We start from the raw sequence: 20,302 nt of genomic DNA on the forward strand, positions 1-20,302 counted from the left end.
ATTTAATAGGGTAGACTTTATTGTTATGGGGATCATTAAACATCCACGCTGGAGTCATATGGTTGCATGTGACGCATCCCAGGCATCTGACCGATCCTCTTATTTGTTCCTTTGATATTTTCTGATAACTGCACACAGGGTCTGTATGGACCAGAAGGTCCTTTCAATTTCTATTTATTTTAAAGAAAACCAGTTGTGCTTCTTTAAACTCCTTTGGAAGTGTCTCATCACTAGATAATATCTTCCAGTTTTTCTTGACTGAGGCAGCTACTTGATGGGATGTGTGATGGTACAACATTGGAAACACCAGTTCTGAGGGCTTTTTCCTATTTTCCGCAGCGCGCACACTCTGTGCTTCTTGAAGCGCTTTCTCCATGGTTTGTTGATCATAAACCCTTTGTAGGAATTTAGCTTCCATCTCTGATATCTGGGTTTCCATGGTCTGGACATCTGAATTATTCCTAATGACCCTTAAGTATTGTGCCTTGGGTAATGAATTTTTGAGTACCTTAGGGTGTGCACTCTGGTAATGGGGAATAGTATTTCTGTCTGTAGACTTGGTGTATAGCGAATACTGAAGCCTTGAGGGTCCCACCGTTATCTGAAGATCCAAATAGTGTACCTTTTCTGCACTTATATCTGAAGTTAATCTAACCGATGTCTGGAGTTTATTGAGATCTTGAACCATTTCCTGTGCTTCCTCATCTGTTTTGTTCCATACAATGAACAGGTCATCAATTAATCTGTAGTATGCTGTTATACTACTATTATATTTTTCCAGCACATGTTTTTTCTTCTGGTTATACGTTATCCGTAGTCCTAGGTGTGACACAGTACTGAGTGCTGGATCAACTTGTAATCCTGACAGCACCATTGGAGCGCATATAATTCCAACATCCTGTGAGTGCAATATTTAGCAGGGAATATTGTATTTCCACCAACTGTATTATGCTATGTTCTATTTTTATTTTATTTTACTTTAGATTTATCAGCTGAATCCCACGTGTATTGTATCTTTTTACAATGTAACTTGTGTTAATTTTGAGGGGGGGAAAACAATGGTTTGGAAATAGCAAAGTGCTACTTGTACCTTTAGCCCTATAACTTTCCAAAAAAAGCTAAGAACATGTTAACATTGTTTCTAAACTCAGGACAAAATTTAGAAACTATTTAGCGAGGGTGTTTTTTTAGTGGATGTAGATGTGTAACAGATTTTGAGGGTCAAAGTTCGAAAAAGTGTTTTTTAATTTTTTTGTTGTCATATTTTATCATTTTTTTATAGTAAATTATATGATATCATGACAATAATGGTTTATCTAGAAAGACCATTTAATGGTGAGAAAAATGGTATATCATATGTGTGGGTACAGAAAAATGAGTAAGAGGAAAATTACAGCTAAACACAAACACCACATAAATGTAAAAAGAGACCTAGTCCTTAACGGTAACAAAACTTAAAATAGTCTGGTCACTAAGGGGTTAAACTAAAGTTATTTTGGTGACTATAGTGTCCCTTTAAGTTTTAAGACCTAATATAGCTGTGCAATAGATCTGCATGGAGCAGAATAGGGAATCCAGACATATTCTTATAACAACCCAGGCTGGGAAGCAGACAGAACACATTATCAGTATATATATATATATATATATATATAATTTTTTTTTTTTTTTTTGCCAACTATGGAATTATCTTGCATGTATGTATTTAAAGCATGGGTCGTCAACCTGGTCCCTACCGCCCACTAGTGGGGGTTTTAGGATTCCAGGTGGGCGGTAGGGATTTCCAGGTTTTGACGCCCGGCGGGTTCCAGCCGGCGGTACCCGTGCGACTGGGTACCGCCGTGACCATTTGCGGCCCCGGCCCGTGCGGCAAACCGCCGGGGCCGCATATGGAGGTGTCCATCGGGTGGCCCATGCTGTCAGGGCCACCCGATGGATGTGGATTGTGAGGGGGCCCGGTCAGCGCTGGGCGCTTTAACAGCGCGACCGGGCCCCCTGTGATGACATCACAGAGCTGGGAGGAAGTGATTCCCCGGTCACTCCTCCCAGCTAAAACTGAGAGCCGCGCGGGAGGAACACCCATCCACCTGAGCCACCACTGGACCCCAGGGAAAGTCACCCTCCTGCACCTTAAAGGTAGGAAACAGGAGGGTGACTTAAATATAATGTGTGTGTGTGTGTGTCTTTGTAGGTATGTCTTGTGTGTGTGTGTCTTTGTATGTCGTGTGTGTGTGTCTGTCTGTATGTGTCTTTGTATGTATGTCTTGTGTGTGTATGTGTGTCTGTATGTATGTGTGTCTTGTCTTTGTATGTGTGTCTTGTGTGTCTGCATGTGTGTGTCTGTTTGTATGTGTGCCTGTCTGTTTGTATGTATGTGTCTTGTGTGTGTGTGTGTGTATGTGTGCCTGTCTGTGTGCTTGTCTGTGTCTTTGTGTGTGTGTATGTATGTGTGTATGTGTGCCTGTCTGTGTGTCTGTGTGTCTGTATGCGTGTGTCTTGTATGTCTGTGTGTGTGTATATGTCTGTTTCTGTTTTAAATTAAGAAATTCCAATGAATTTCCATTTGAAATAATCACAAACACATGCCTCGTCTAGAAGTTTTCACAACCTAAAAATGTGAATTATTCCAGCCATATTGTCAACGCCATTCTGATATAAACCTCTTGGATATGTCTGCTTTGCTAGAAATTACATCTTAGAACATTTATTTGTCATAGATAACCTCTGTGCCTCCATCTGCAGTAAAAGCCCGTCTGCACTTTGGGACAGACAATAACCAGAAGCCTTAAAAGCCATACAAAAACACAGTCATTGAAAATAAAAATGACCAGAGGAGTGCCATCTTTCGATGACGCAATACACAGCCTATCAAAAGTGAAATAATAAAAATAAGTCACCCTCCTGCACCTTAAATGTAGGAAACAGGAGGGTGACTTAAATATAATGTGTGTGTGTGTGCATGTGTGGGTGTCTATGTATGTCTTGTGTGTGTGCATGTCTGTGTGTGCATGTATGTGTGTGCATGTATGTGTGTGTGTGTATGTGTCTTGTATGTGTGTCTTGTGTCTGTATGTGCTTCATGTGTGTATGTATGTGTTGTGTGTGTGCTTGTATGTGTCTGTGTGTGTATGTATGTGTGTCTTGTGTGTGGGTGTCTGTATGTGTGCCTGTATGTGTGTGTGTATGTGTGCCTGTCTGTTATAGTGGGCTACCTAGCTCAGCCTTCATACTGGGCATTGCTACAAGGAAGGTTAAGAAAATAGAAAAAAGGGGAAAAAAAGGTGGGGAGGAGAATTGAGGAGGGAGAGGAGATGAGCTGACGCACAAATGAGAAATCATATGCGCAAACAGAGAAGTCGTCTGAATATCACTGAAAGAGACCTTCGTTTGTTCCTTACGAAAATCGAACCAGATATCAAATATTTAGTCTCGCAGCATCAACCTCAAGGATCTCATTAATCACTAGTAAAGGTAATTTCAATTTACTTTATTGTTTTCTCATTAAACTTTATAAAGTTAAAACCTTATAAACCTGCATTAAGTAGAAATAAAAAAGATAAATGTACGTACATTTTTTTTTTTTTTTTTTAAACACCCTCCTTTCTAAAAAAATATTCTGCATTTGCGCGAAAACTGGTGGGCGGTAAAGAAATTATTTCAACCAAAAAGATGCATTAGTGGGCGGTAGGTAAAAAAAAGGTTGACTACCACTGATTTAAAGGGACACTCCAGGCACCCAGACCACTTCTGCTCATTGGAGTGGTCTGGGTGCCAACTCCCACTACCCTTAACCCTGCAAGTGTAATTATTGCAGTTTTTCATAAACTGCAATATTTACATTGCAGGGTTAACTCCACCTCTAGTGGCTGTCTATTCGACAGCCACTAGAGGTCACTTCCTGGGTTCTAGCACAGGTTTCCTGTGCTAGAGCGTCGCTGGACGTCCTCACGCTGTGTGAGGACCTCCAGCGTCGCTCAAAACCCCATAGGAAAGCATTGAAATTATTTTTCAATGCTTTCCTATGGGGAGACGTAATGCGCATGCGCGGCATTTCCGCGCATGCGCATTAGGTTTCCTCGGCCGGTGAGCGAGATTAGTCTCGCCGACGTAATCACTAGGAGGAGCGTCGCGGAGGCAGAGACAGCGGCGAGGGACATTGCAGCTGTCCCAGGTAAGTGACTGAAGGGGTTTTCACCCCTTCAGTAACCGGGGATTGGTGGGTGGGAGGGAGAGGGACCCTCCAGTGCCAGAAAAACGGATCGTTTTTCTGGCACTGGAGTTTCCCTTTAACTGATTAGTTTAATTTGCTTAGCTTTCTCATATTCTGTTGTATTTTTTATTAATGTTACTATTTTCTGGTTATATCAAGGACACTGTTGCCTATATTCTGTATTGTTTAGTTGTTGCTCATTCATAATCAATGTATCACTATATTACATTTTGCAATAATGTTGTTCATGTATGCAAAAGTGTGTGTTTGTGATGACATATAGTTGTATAATAGTTTAAAATATTTTCTTTTAGATGGACTTCATGTTCTTCCTGGCAGAAGGAATCAGACTGCACCAGGGAAGATTCAGAGGAAAGCATGGATTCAGGTAGAGAAAAGTCTCTATAATTCTTCTATTTTCCTTACTTTAAAAAATATGTATTGGTTATTTGCAAGTATGCTTTGTTTTTGTTTTTTTGTTTGTTTGTTTTTTAAATCTGAAAGTCCTTGCCCGGATCAGAAAACATGTATTTGATGAGCTAAAGTCCATTTGTAGTAATGTAGCACACCCTCTTGAGCATTCGTTTCCAGGAAGTCCTAGAAGTGAAAAAGTGTGGAGCATTAGAAGTTTTGTAGTGAGATCTAGTTTGTGGGTCAGTAAGCATATGCTAGAGAGGTATGATGGCAGAGGTGCAGGAGATAAAACTGGAGCAAAGTATGAACCAGGATCAGAAGAATACTTGACTTCAGGAATGGAGGCAGTAGAATTATCTATCAGTTTTTTTTTTTTGTTGTTGTTTTTTTTGGGGGGAGGGGGGTTTGTACTGGGGTTGTATAAGCTATGCAATGGTTGCAACTAATGCCTGACATGCACACACATCAGTCATGCCTATATGACCAGAGAGCAAATAAGCACCCTAGTGCAGATCTCTGGATTTAAGGCTCTGTGATTGCCATGTTCCCTACAGATTTTCTATGCAATATCCTGTTTTAATTTGTAAAAAATTGGGTGTTTAAAAAAAAAAAATATATATATATATATATATATATATATATATATATATATATTTAATGGGGGCCCGTCCTGGACTCTGAACTGACCAGACGCATGCAATAGTTCCGCACCGAACAGGCCTAAAACTGAGCCATAATGGACAAAATTGGCAGTTAAAACCACAATGTAGTAGCCTAAGGGCAAACGGAACATGAGCAAACAAGACAAGTCCAATTTCTTTGCAGGAGAGGAATCTCTAACCACCAGAATTGAGCCGAGATGGTGCAGAGGAAATCTCTGACGCGGCACAGCACTCACCACTTCCCGACGCCTCTGTCACCAAAGGCGTACTCCGGGAGATGCTGGAGGAAAGGTCTAACAAGATCCTGGCTAACCAGCAATCCGCAATTGGGGACATAGTAACATAGAATGTGACAGCAGATAAGAACCATTTGGCCCATATCGTCTGCCCAATATTCTCAATACTTTCATTAGTCCCTGGCCTGATCATATAGCCTTAAGCCTATCCCATGCATGCTTAAACTCCTTTACTGTGTTAACCTCTACCACTTCAGCTGGAAGGCTATCCCATGCATCCACTACCCTCTCAGTAAAGTAATATTTCCTTATAGTTGTAAACCTTTGCCCCTCTAATTTAAGACAAGGTCCTCTTGTTGTGTTAGTTTTTCTTCTTTTAAATATAGTCTTCTCCTTCACTGTGTTGATTCCCTTTATGTATTTAAAGGTTTCTATCATATCCCCCCTGTCTCGTCTTTCCTCCAAGCTATACATGTTAAGATCCTTTAACCTTTCCTTGTAGGTTTTATCCTGCAATCCATTAACCAGTTTAGTAGCCCTTCTCTGAACTCTCTCTAAGGTATCAATATCCTTCCGAAGATACGGTCTCCAGTACTGCGTACAATACTCCAAGTGAGGTCTCACCAGTGTTCTGTACAATAGCATGTGCACTTCCCTCTTTCTACTGCTAATACTGCTCCCTATACAACCAAGCATTCTGCCAGCATGTCCTGATGCTCTATTACATTATCTGCCTATCTTTAAGTCATCTGAAATAATTACCCCTAAATCCCTTTCATCAGATTTCGAGGTTAGGACTCTAATAATATTAATATTCTGTACTCTGCCCTTGGGTTTTTACGTCCAAATGCATTATCCTGCACTTATCCACATTAAATGTCAGTTGCCACAAGTCTGACCATTTTTCTAGTTTACCTAAATCATTTGACATTTGGCTTATCACTCCCGGAACATTAACCCTGTTACATATCTTAGTGTCATTAGCAAAAAGACATACCTTACCATCAAGACCTTCTGCAATATCACTAATAAAAACATTAAAGAGAATGGGTAAAAGAAATAGACAAGAATCTTTATCCAGTTTATATATTCAATTGGATGAATATCACAAGGCAAATATCGCTGCCCCTGAAAGAATTAGGTCGAATCAGATGAGGATTTTAGAAAATAAAATTAATGAAATTTTGATGTCTAGAATAAATAAAAATCTACAGATTATGAGGGTGAATCATTACTATAGGGGGAATAAGGCTGATAAGATTCTTACTAATAAAGTTAAAAATCAACAAAAAAACAAACTTATTAAAAAAAATAAAACCGGGTAATGATATTATATTAGATCCAAAGAAAATCGGAATGGCATTTAGAGATTATTATTATAATTTATATAATCTTTCGACAATATCATCCCAAGAGGAGATTAATAACAATTCCCAGAGTATTCATCTCCCTAGACTTAATGATTCACAACTGGACCAACTGAATGCAGAAATGTCATTATCAGAAGTTACTGAGGCGATAGATACTATGAAAAAAAAATAAGGCACCAGGTTCAGACGGGTTTACTGATTCTTTTTTTCAAATTATATAAGGATGGATTGGCTCAGGGGATGTTAGAGTGCTATAACACTGCGATTAACTCAGGCAAATTCCCTAAGGAAATGTTGGCAGCTAATATTACTCCTATCTTAAAAAATAATAAAAATCTTAAAGAAATAACTAATTATCGACCTATTGCCCTTTTAAATAATGACTACAAAATATGCCTCAATTATTGCCAAAAGAATTAAGAATATAATCTCTTCCCTGATTGCAGAGGATCAGGTCGGTTTTATACCAGGAAGGTCATCCTCCAATCATATCAGGAGGATATTAAATATATTCAACAAGGTTTATGAGAATAAAACCCCTTTCTTAACGATGGCCTTAGACGGAGAAAAGGCATTTGATAGGGTTGGTTGGAACTTTATGTATTCAACGTTAAAAGCCTTTGGATTTTTTTGGCCAGATTCTTTCAGCAATATCGGCCTGCTATTCTTTACCATCCAGTAGAATAGTGGGAGGGGGGATAAAGTATGAGTGGTTTACGATACTAAATGGCACCCGCCAAGGCTGCCCTCTCTCACCACTATTGTATATCCTAACGGCTGAACCCCTAGCTTATGAATTACGCAATAATGTTGACATAACAGGGTTTAAAAAAGGAAACAGATTTTAAGATAAGCCAATATGCTGATGATACCTTGTTTACGCTTACTAATCCAGCTAAGTCAGTCCCGGCCACCATGCTTGTAATTGAAAGATATAGCCATCTATCAAATTATAAACTCAATGTTCATAAGACATTGGCTTTATCCTTCTATACGGAAGGGAAAGAACTGCAACAGCTAAAAGAACATTTTGCCTTTAAATGGGGAAAAAAAGGGATTTGTATATCTTGGAATTAACATAGTGAGAGACCCAAAGAATACAATGAAGGCCAACATAATTCCTCTTATTAGAGAATGTACTCATTCTCTGAAACAATGGAATGCCCTGAAGCTTTCATGGTGGGGAAGGGCTAATTTCATCAGGTCATATATTTTTCCTAAGTTCATTTATTTATTGAGGATGATTCCTCTGCAGATTCACCCTCAAAGACTCAGATGTGTGAATAAGTTATTCAGGGACTATATCTGGTCCGGCAAGAAACCTAGAATAAGCCAGGATCTTTTTATACTTGAAGTATAAGGAAGGAGGGATTGGCTTTACAAATATATTTTTATACTACCAAGCAGCACAGTTGATGCATACTCTTCCTTTAATTAAACAGTTTGGCTGTCCACACAATTGGTTTATAATAGAAGGTGCTGATATTACTGACCCATATAATAATGTGAGATTAATGTGGGAAACAAGAAATTATAGCAGAATGAAAAATAAATATATGCTGTTCGACGGATAATTTGATAACCAGACCGCTCCTAAAGTTCTGGCTCCACCTTAAACATCTTTTAGAATTGAAAAACAAAGTATTATCTGCTTTAACTTTTAAAAATCTAGATATTTGGCTGGATAATATGGATACGTCCGAATAGTCCAGACTCGGCATAAAAAAATTAGCTGATCTTTTAGTAGATGGGAAGATTATGCCTTTTGCCGAGATATGCAGAATTTTTGATATCTGGCATATACAAACATTTAATTATATTGGAATTAAGAGTTTCCTGTATAGCGCCCTTGGGAGTAATATGAGTGCCTTCTCAGTCTCCAAATTAAATGTTCTGATAGACTCAGTGAAAGATACTAAAATATTAACTAGATGCGTTGAGATTATAAAAGGTATAAAAAGATCTGTGTATCCTATAGCCAAAAGTAAATGGGAAAGAGATCTGTCAATAACATTTGATATAAAGGATTGGTATAGGGCTTTACAATCAGTCTACTCTAGGACACACTGTCTAAATATTAGGGAAGCTCATTTTAAAATACTTAACAGATGGTATATAACCCCTAATAAAATCCAGAAATTTGCAAAGACAGGGTCACCTAAATGCTGGAGATGCGGAAAAGAGGAAGCTAATGAACTACATATATGGTGGGATTGTTTACCAATTAAGGAGGCTTGGGCCCAATTTATGGGCCATATAAATAAAATACTAGATATAACTTATCTGTGGACTCCAGACAACCTGCTTCTACATCTAAATTTACCGCAATTATCTAAGATAAGAGGGACTTGCTGATTCAGGCACTGATGGCCTTTAAAATGGCTATTGCAAAAAACTGGAAGAGCATTGACTCACGATTGACTCATGGCCACACATTAAGGCAGCTATTATCAATCAGTGTAAAATGGAAAGGAGGATAGCCTCCAATCTAAGTATCAATATTAGACAATACGAGATTTGGGATGATTGGATAAAGGTCCTAGAGAACAAATAATGGAAGTGCATACTCTGTAACAATTAAGTGGCAATTTTTGAAGGGATGGAAATCTAACCTAATTCTATTTAATTTGAGGATAGAGCTGAAAGAATAGGATAGGACGGTCAACTTTGTTTGGTCTTTGTCTTTTTTGTGGACCACCAATGAGAGACCCACGCCAGCTCTCCAGGTAGGGAGGCTGGGTGGGAATTTTTTATTAAATTTACATTATTTAATAATATAATAATAATAATTATTATTTATTACTGTGTGTGTCTGTCAGTGTGTGTCTATGAGTTTGTGTGTCTGTCAGTGTGTGTGTGTCTGTGAGTTTGTGTCTGTCAGTGTGTGTGTGCATGTGAGTTTGTGTGTGAGTATGTGTGTGTGTGCATGTGAGTTTGTGTGTGAGTATGTGTGTGTGTGTGTGTGTGAGTATGTGTGTCTGTCAGTGTGTGCGTGAGTGTGTCTCAGTGTGTGTGTGTGCATGTGAGTATGTGTGTCTGTGAGTTTGTGTGTGTGTCTGTGTGGGCGTGTGTGTGTGTGTGTTTGTCAATGAGTCTGTCAGTATTTGTGTGTCTGTCAGTGTTTGTGTGAGTGTCAATGAATAAGTGTGTCAGAAATGTCTGTGTTTGTCATTGAGTGTGTGTGACTGTCAGTGTTTATACACCCCTGACTGTAGCGTGGCCAAGCGGAGTGTACCGTGGTACAGGAACTTCTGTTTCCTGTTCCTGGCAGGACTGACAGGAAAAGCTCACTGTACCGGGATTCGCTCCGCTCACCCACGCTACAAGAAAGGTAGGAGGCACACCAGGAAGGGGAGGGGACCACTATTTGGGTGGGTGGCGCACCAAGGGACAGGGAGAGGAGGGGAGAGATACCCTGAGGTACAGGAAAAAGAGGGAGGGGTGAGGGGAGAGGAACACTAAGCGACAGGGAACAGAGGAGAGAGGGGATAGGAACAGTAAGGGTCAGAGAAGGGAGGGGACCATTAAGGAACGGGGAGAGGGGCTGGATGTGAAAAACACACAGCGGGGCTTGAGAAGGAAAGAGACACGCACAAAGGAGCTGGGAAGAGTAAAAGACACAAAGGGGCTGGGAGAAAAGGAGTCACACATAGGGTCTGGGAGGAGTAAGACACACAAAATGTGGGAGGATGTAAGAGTCATACAAATAGGAGAGAGAGGAGACACACAGATATTTAAAGACGGGATAAGAAACACAAAAGGGAGGTTTAGAGGCACAGGTGAAGATGTTTTTTTTTTTTTGGGGTGGGGGCGGAAAAATGCATCTTCGCCTATGTACCCAAAATTCTTTGCACTTGCCCTGGATCTCCCTGAAATAAACACATGTTGTATCTGATCTTGAAATCCATGTGATTTTAGATTTTTAACAATCCTATCCTTTAACATGGTTTCCATTACTTTCCCCACTACTGAAGTAATGCTTACTGCCCTATAGTTGCCCGACTCCTCCCTACTACCTTTCTTGTGAATGGGCACAACATTCGCTAACTTCCAGTCTTCTGGGAATACTCCTGTTAACAATGATTGGTTAAATAAATTTGTTAATGGTTTTGCTAGTACACCACTCAGCTCTTTTAATAGCTTTGGATGTATTCCATCCGGTCCCATTGACTTATTTGTCTTTACTTTTTGACAGTTGAAATAGAACCTCTTCCTCTGTAAACTCACATGTACCAAATGACTCATTTGTCTTTTTTCCTTCATTTTCATCTGTAAATATTGAACAAAAATATTCTTTGAGGCAGTCAGCTAGACATGTATCCTCTTTTACATACCTACCTTTTTTTTCTTTTTTTTTTAAATTCTAATTCTGTTTTTGTTTTCCTTTTCTCATTTATGTATCTAAAAATGTTTGTTTGTTTTCTTTATTGGCTGTGCTATTTTCTCTTATGTAGGTGAGTTGGAAGCTCTTATAACTTGCTTAGCCTCTTTCTGCCTAATCTTACAGATCTGTCTATCTATCCCACTGTTTTTTTTTTTTTATTATTATTTTTTTTTTTTATAATTACTTAATGCTAACTTTTAGTTTTTTACTATTTTGGCCACGTCTGCGGAGTACCACAGTGGTTTCTTGATTTGTTTGCTTTTACTGACAAGCCTAATACAATTTTCTTTTGCCTTCAGCAGTGCAACTTTTAAATAATCCAATTTTTCTTGGACTCCGTTTAAATAGTTCCAGTCTGATAATGACTCCTTTACACATATTCTAATTTTAGAAAAGTCTGTTTTTCTAAAGTCTAAAACTTTTGTTTTTGTGTGGTGTGACTCAGTCACTGTTCTTATATTAAACCACACTTACTGATGATCACTGGATCCTAAACTTTCACCTACAGTAATATCTGATGCCAAATCTCCATTTGTTAACACTAAATCTAGTATGGCCTCTTTACGAGTTGGCTCCTCAACAACTTGTTTAAGAGACAATTCTAGTAGGGAGTTTAGAATATGTGTGCTTCTGGCACAAGCAGCTATTTCGGTTTTCCAGTTCACATCAGGAAGATTAAAGTCACCCATGATGAACTCCCCCCTTCATTATCACTTTTTCTATTTCCTCAACTAGAAGTCTATCTAACTCTTCTATTTGTCCTATAAATCACACCTACACGAGTTACTGTGTGATTACCAAATTCTAACGTAACCCAAACAGACTCTATGTTCGCCTCACTAACTTTTATTAGGCTAGATGTTATGCTATGCTTTACATACAGGGCCACCCCTCCCCTTTCTTGCCTTCCCTGCCTCTTCAATATAAAGAGTACCCTGGTATTGCTAGGTCCCAGTCATTTTTCTAATTTCACCATGTCTCAGTAACAGCAACTAAATCTACATTGTCCGTTGCCATTATTGCCACAAGTTCATGAATTTTATTCCCTAAACTGTGAGCATTTGTTGACATGACTCTAAGCTTATTATTTTTTTAACACTTGGTACAGACACCTTCTGTACTTGTTTTGGTGGGCAATTGGATTGATGTTTTATCACCCTATTGCCCGCACCCTACCCCACTCTCTTATTTTAAATACATTCAAAACCTCTGAACTGCTCACTGAAAACATTTGTTCCCATTTGAGAAAGATGCAAACTATATTTTTTGTTCAGTTTATTTCTTTTTTTTGCATTTCTCTTCATTACATTTTGAGACACTTTGTACAAATATACATACAGTAAAACAATGGTTCTGTTAAGAATCAAACATAAAAAATATTCATACCATAGTCATAGAAAGACATATATTTTTTTTTCTCTTTTAGTTTTTTTCCTCTTTTCTTTTTCTTTCTTTTTTTTTTTTATATATATTCTTATATCTATACAATTGCATTTATTTTGTTTTAACTTGACACTTTTTCTCTTTACATCAACGGTATAGACATTCATGTTTTGCATACATTGTTCATCTTATCTATGATTAATCCACATTCACACAAACTTCAACATACATTGAAACATAAAATTGGTTATCTCTTGATCTTCAAATTATTAATCTTTTTTTTTTCCTCTTTCAGCTTTCTATGTGGTTTATATCTACTATAAGGGTATTATATATCTATCTTATTGAGGTTTTTTTTTATTAGCATTATGCCAGATTATTCCTTTTTCCATCTCTAATTGATTCAGAATTTGGCCCTTTAAATGGTGCATATTTAGAATATCTGTTTTATTTTCAATAATCTTGCAATCAGGAGCTTTGTAGCCATAAAACAATGTATAACTAGTATTTCTTTTTTTTTATCTAGCTTGTTTTTGTAAATATGTAATAAAGCTGTTTCTGGTGAAAAGTTTAGGTGAATATTACTTATCTCAGCTATTATTTTATATGTAAGGTCCCATATTGGTTGGATTCTAGGGCAGCTCCACCATATGTGTATCATGGAGCCATCTAAGTTAAAACATCTCCAACAATTAGGAGGATTAGTTTGACATATCTTGTTTAATCTCCTTGGAACCATATACCATCTATATATAGCTGTCTTTAATAAAGTTTTCCAATATATTTAAGCAATGGGGATGTTCTTTTATCTGCATTATATTTTATAAGATGCATCCTTAGGAAATCTCTTAATATGCAAGTAATTAAAAATTTCTCTAGGGGGTAAGGCTAGTCTTGTCCTTAGAGTGAACACTACCCGTGTTCTAAATGATCATTGTCATATATATCTTTAATACAGATATCAGAGCTATCGTACCAGTTTTCCAAACTTATATCATCCATAATATTTTCCACCATTTTCAGAGATATAGTATCTGGGATTAAATCAACTATTCCCATTTTTTTTTTTTTTTTTTTTTTTTTTTTATTAATAGTATACCATTCATTTATTGTATGTGAAATAATCTTGGTTTTAAATTCTGGTATGCTAACCCTTTTACCAATATTTGCCCAGAGTAATGTTTCTAGGTTAGGCAGTTCCTCTCTATATAGTTCTAATTCATACCATGCTTGTTCTTTACAATCTGCAGCTTGTATATTTAAGGCATGTGACATCATAATTGCTTGATAAGTATTTGTTATTAATGGGTATCCCAGACCTCCCCGATAGGCTTTATTCGCTAAAGTTATTGAGTTGATTCTGGGTTTCTTGCCCCTCCATATAACGTCTGTAAAACCTTTCTGTATTAAATTTAACCAGTGTAATGGGATCTTAAGAGGGATCATGCGAAACAGATAGATCAATTTTGGGACTATATAAACCCTAATTGTGTTAATTCTGCCCCACCATGATATTTCATGAAACCTCCATTCCCTAAGCAATCTATTAATTTCTTTTAGTTGATTTAAAAAAATAATTTTCATTAAGCGAGCAACATCAGATGTTAACAAAATGCCTAAATATGGAAGCTGTGTAATTGCCCAGTTGAATGAATAATTTTGTCTTAACGTTTGTAACTGTGATTTCCCTATGTTTGTAGTTAAGGTTTGTAGTTAAGTGTTTTATTAATATTCATTTTGAAGTTGGAGACCTCGCCATATAATGCTATCTCCTGTAATAACAATGGTAGCGAGTGTTCTGGTTCTGTAATAGTCAATATAACGTCATCTGCATATAGACAGATTTTAAGTTGTTCATTTGGGATAGAAATCCCTTGTATACCGATACTTTGTCTAATTATGCATGCCAAGAGTTCCACTGAAATAATGTATAAAAGCGGAGAGAGTGGACAGCCCTTTCTCGTGCCGTTAAGAATTTTGAACCATTCAGATCTTGAGTCTCTGCCTACGATTCTAGCTGACGGCTCTGAGTACAGAGCCTTCACTGCCCCCGTAAACCAACCTTCAAAATCCATTTTTAACATGGTTTGTTTTAGAAAATCCCAGCTGACCCTGTCGAAAGCCTTTTCGGCATCAATCGACCGGGTCAGCAGGGGCACCCCAGTTGTTTGGGCCCAGTCCATTATCTCTATCATTCTTCTAGTGTTGTTATTGGATTGTCTCCCTGCTACAAAACCTATCTGGTCCTTGTGTATAATTTCTGGAACACTGCTTGGAGTCTATTTGCCAAAATTGCTGAATAAAGTTTAACATCAGCATTTATTAATGATATTGGGTGATAATTTGATAATTATGTCGGGGATTTGCCCGGTTTTAATATCGGACTAATATGTGCTCTTAAAAAATCTATTGAAGCATGGCCTACTTTTGATATTTCATTAAATGTATTTGTTAACACTGGAATAATTTGAAGTTTAACGTTTTTATAAAATAGATTAGTATATCTGTCAGGACCCAGAGCTTTTTGTTTTGCTAAATTCTTAATTGCCTGTTCTATTTCTTCTGTAGTAAATGGCTTATTTAAATAATTTTTCTGATCAATTGAGATTTTCGGCATTTGTATCTTTGATAAATATATTTCCATGGCTGTTATTGGAGGATTTAAGTTTAAATTATATAGTTTGCCATAGAACTTCCTAAATGTCTCGGCTATATCTTCAGGTTTCGTAATATTCTCACCTCCTACTATTATCTTATAAATTTTTCGTTCCAAATTTAGTTTTTTTTAGTCTATTTGTTAACATAGAGTCTACTTTGTTGTTTTTGTAATACAAATTTACTTTCAATTTTTTTTTTTTTTATTCCGTTGAATTCTAGCCTCAATTAACTTATTTATATTTGTTTTGCAGATCTTAATCTTTTCTAATCTTTCTCTTGAAAAATTACTTTTATTTAAAGTTGATAAATTATAATATTTGATATACAGGTCTGATAATTTAACCTCTCTTTTTGTTTTTTGTTGACATGCCAACTTAATCCAATACCCTCTTATCACTGTTTTAAATGTACACCAAAGGCATTCTTTAGTGATCTCGTCTGTTGAATTTTCTTTAAAAAATAAATCAATCAAATTGGTCATATGATCGATATTTGTCTTTACTTCTAAGAGGCTATCGTCTAGTCTCCATAATGGTGGAATTTTTTTTTATTCCTTCTGCAACGTCCACTAATATTAAATCATGGTCAGACCACATGTTCTCTTTTATATTAACTGAGATTAGAAATTTAGAAAAAATTATATTTCCAAGAATCAAATCAATTCTTGCCGCTGAACCATGGGGGACAGTTCTGTGAGTATAGTTTTTCTCATTGGGATGCAACAATCTCCAGCAATCAATTAAATCAAATTTATTCACTAATTTGTTCATTTCTTTAGCCTGCTTTGCTAAATTTTGGTATTTTTTTTGATTTACACCCAGTTGTTTATCCATAATGGGGTCAAGTATACAGTTGAAATCCCCTGCTACTACTACTTTCCCTTCTTTCACCTGTTCAATTAATCTCAAGATCCTAGTTAATAACCTGACCGGGTGTTTATTAGGTAAGTATACATTTACAAGTGTATACATTACCCCATTTAACAGGCCAACCAAGATTATAAATCTACATAACAAATCTGCATTTTGATATTGACACTCAAATACTGTGTCCTTAGAAAAAATAATAGATACTCCGCTTTTTTTTTTTCTTTTGTTGGGATGCATTATAAATTATTGGAAATTTTTTATAGTGCCATAAACATTTGTTACTTGCTAACCAATGAGTCTCCTGAATAAATCCCACTTTAACATTCTCTATGGTCATTACATCATATAGAAAGCCTCTTTTAACGTGAGAGTTTAAGCCTTGCACATTTATGGAAATTAATCTAATCATATATCGTTTTGTATATTAAACCACTTTACTTTAAACATACAATAACATTTATCTCAGTCATTACCCAAAAAATACTCAACATTCTCTTGGATAACCGGATGTGATCCAAGGTCTGGGTACTTTCTTATGTACCCTATGGGGGAAGACAACCCAACCCGCAGAGAAGATAAGATAGAGACTTACGAAGTCTCTTTATTTATTTAACTACTCGCTCTGTCTGAATAGGAAAGGGGGAGAGGGAGTTGTTACCTGTTAGAATTTTGTCAACTGGTTATAAAATTCAGACATTTTAATTCCAATTTCTGACTAGTTAGTTATTGAAAACGAGGAAGAGCAGTACATACTTATTCACATCTATCAAATATATACAATTACAAATTGTTTTGTTTTGTTAGATCTTTTTCAGTGTGTGTTCCCTAAACTAGAAATTTAAAGACATGTACATCATCTCTCCATTACCAATTAAAGCTTTTGCCAACATATTATGTCTTATTTCTTATTTTGTATTTAAATATCCTGTGCAGTCTCAGTGTAAAGTTTCAACTCTAGCTTATAAGCATGCCATCTGTCTTATTCAATAACTATTGCATACCATATCATACCAAAGGCTCCATCTACAATTTATATCTTAATTTCTATTTTAAGATTGATTATTTAAATGAAGAAAAAAAAAAAGTTACCATAAGAAATGAAGCCAAATCCTTGCTCCTGACATCCTTCACCAAGCCACAAGTTAAAGTCCCTAATACTCATCTGCCTGTCGTTCTGAGTGTTGTGCACAGGCAGTACTTCAGAGAATGACAATGTGGAAGCAACCTGCCATATATCATTGGCAATAACACAAAAAACGTTCTTTACCTCTCAAAAACTCATTGCAAGCCAAGTCATTTGTCCTTAGATGGGCAAGTACATCCAATTCCCCTTCCTGCTTTGCTCACTTAACAATATTACAAATATGTCTCCTGTCTCTGTGAGCAGTAGCACCGTAAAGACATCTCACAAGACTAGTATTGTCCAGCTCCACACCTCTTATGATAGAATCCCCCCAACAACAAGTTCTCTCTATTGGCCCCCACCATAGTCTCCAAGCCTGTCTCCATAATACCTCTGCATTCGGTGCCTGAGCCTGTATCCACAACACCACTTCACTCTGTGCAGGAGCCTGCCTCAACAACACCACTACACTCGGTGCTTGAGCTTGTCTCCATTACACCACTACCCTCAGTGCCTGAGCCTGTCTCCATAACACCACTACACCTGATGCCTGAGCCTGTCTCCATAACACCATTACACTCTGAAAGTGCTGAAAATAAATTCTGTAGAGTAAGCATGTCAAACTCGCAGCCCACAATGGATATATTTGCGGCTCAGCGAGCTGCAAGTACATGCTTGGTGTTAAAGCAGTGTAGGCACCTGCTTTCTCCACATTGCAGGTGCCTGTTCTGCAAAAATGTACCAGGCTAGGGAGAAAGCAGGATGCTTGCGGCAGCGGGGGAGCTCAGTCTTCCTGCTCCTCACTCCTCCCTCGCGCATGCCGTCTGTAGTGGTGCTTGAATGTGATGTCCTATTACGGCATCACTAAACTGTGCGTGAGGAGCAGATAGAAAATCTGCACTGGACCCCAGGGAATGATGTAAGAATGTTGAAATATTGTACAAATATGTGTCTGTCTGCATGCAAAAAATACAGAATATAATGAGGCCAAAATCTATAAAATGCATTAAAGTTGTATTGGTGCCCAAAGTGTCCCCTTACATCTACTTGGTGTGTCTGAGGCAGGGAGTGATCCTTCAAATTTGCTGAATGATCAATAACTGCAAATATAATTGCTATGAAATTAAACCTGGTACTTGAAATGTGTAGCCGTAATATGTAATTAGCATTTTAGGATTTTTAATAGGGATCGACCGATTATCGGTTTTACCGATTATAATCGGCCGCTATTTGGTATTTTCAGCAATATCGGTATCGGCCAATATAGATACAGATATTGCCGATAATACCTCCTAGGACTGCCCGGCGGTCCTGGGGGGGCGGTAGGAAGCTGTTTATTACCTTTCTTGCAGTTCCTCCAGCTCCCCAGTGCGAGTCCTGCGGCCACAGAGCGTTGCCACGGGTTACCATGGCAACGCTCCGCGCGGCACTAAGATTTACACTGGGGAGCTGGAGAAGCTGTAAGAAATAGCTTGCTGCCAGCCCCCCAGGACTTAACAAGCCACCAGACCACCAGGGATTACTACATCCCCCCTCCCTGGTAATAAGCAGGGAGGGGGGACTAAACAAAACAACAAAAAACATTTAAATATAAAAAATGCCCCCCCCCCCATTTTACACACACTGCATTACATACACACGCACACTACACACACGTTGCATTATATACACACTACACAAACACACACACTGCATTATATGCACACACTGAATTATACTCACTACACACCACACACATTGCATTATATACACGCCACACACACTGCATTATATACACACACAACACACACACTGCATTATATACACACACAACACACACACTGCATTATATACACACACAACACACACACTGCATTATATACACACTACACACACTGCATTATATACACACTGCGTTATATACACACTACACACACAGTCTGCATTCACTATATACACACACTACACAAACACCCACTGCATTCACTATATATATATATATATATATATATATATATATATATACACACACACACAAACACTCACTGAATCCACTACACGCACAGCTCCCCTGTCTAAATACACGTCATCCACTACATGTGGCATGTATATTTTGTGCATTTACCTTTAGAATTAGTTTATTTTATTTTTTTTTCAAAATGGTAAATGTACAGAATATTGGCAAGTTATCCGCTATCGGCCTACAAGTTCACAGTATTACATACACACATGTTGCATTATATACACACACACTGCATTACATATACACACACACACACACACACACACTGCATTATATACACACTGCACAAACACACACACTGCATTATATGCACACACTGAATTATACTCACTACACACCACACACTGCATTATATACACCACGCACTACACAAACACACACTACACACACTGCATTATATACACACTACACACAAACACACACACACTGCATTGTATACACACTACACACAAACACACACACACTGCATTGTATACACACTACACACAAACACACACACACACACTGCATTGTATACAAACATACACACCACACACTGCATTATATACACACCACACACTGCATTATATACACACTACACACACAGTCTGCATTCACTATATATATATATATACACACTACACAAACACCCACTACATTCAATATATATATATATATATATATATATATATATATATATATATATATATACATACACACTACATAAACACTCACTGAATTCACTATATATACACACAATACACAAACACTCACTGCATCCACTACACACACAGCTCCCCTGTCTAAATACACTTCATCCACTACATGTGGCATGTATATTTTGTGAATTTACCTTTAGAATTAGTTTATTTTATTTTTCAAAATGGTAAATGCACAGAATATCGGCAAGTTATCCGCTATCGGCCTGGTTCACAGATTAGTTAACAGATTATCGGTATCGTTATCGGCTCTAAAAAATCAATATTGTACGATCCCTAATTTTTAACACAAC

At 37.5% G+C, this 20,302-nt stretch overlaps 1 protein-coding gene across 1 annotated transcript in view; it reads left to right on the forward strand.

Annotated features, from left to right (window-relative positions):
* The window catches only part of KATNIP (katanin interacting protein), a 357,151-nt gene that overhangs the window by 34,336 nt on the left and 302,513 nt on the right, over positions 1–20,302 (forward strand). Inside the window, exon 5 of the mRNA XM_063430236.1 lies at positions 4,525–4,598. Coding sequence (XP_063286306.1) covers positions 4,525–4,598 — 74 coding nt within the window. The remainder of the gene's footprint in view (positions 1–4,524; positions 4,599–20,302) is intronic.

This window comes from Pelobates fuscus, chromosome 8 (assembly GCF_036172605.1).
Source record: "Pelobates fuscus isolate aPelFus1 chromosome 8, aPelFus1.pri, whole genome shotgun sequence".
NCBI lineage: Eukaryota > Metazoa > Chordata > Amphibia > Anura > Pelobatidae > Pelobates > Pelobates fuscus.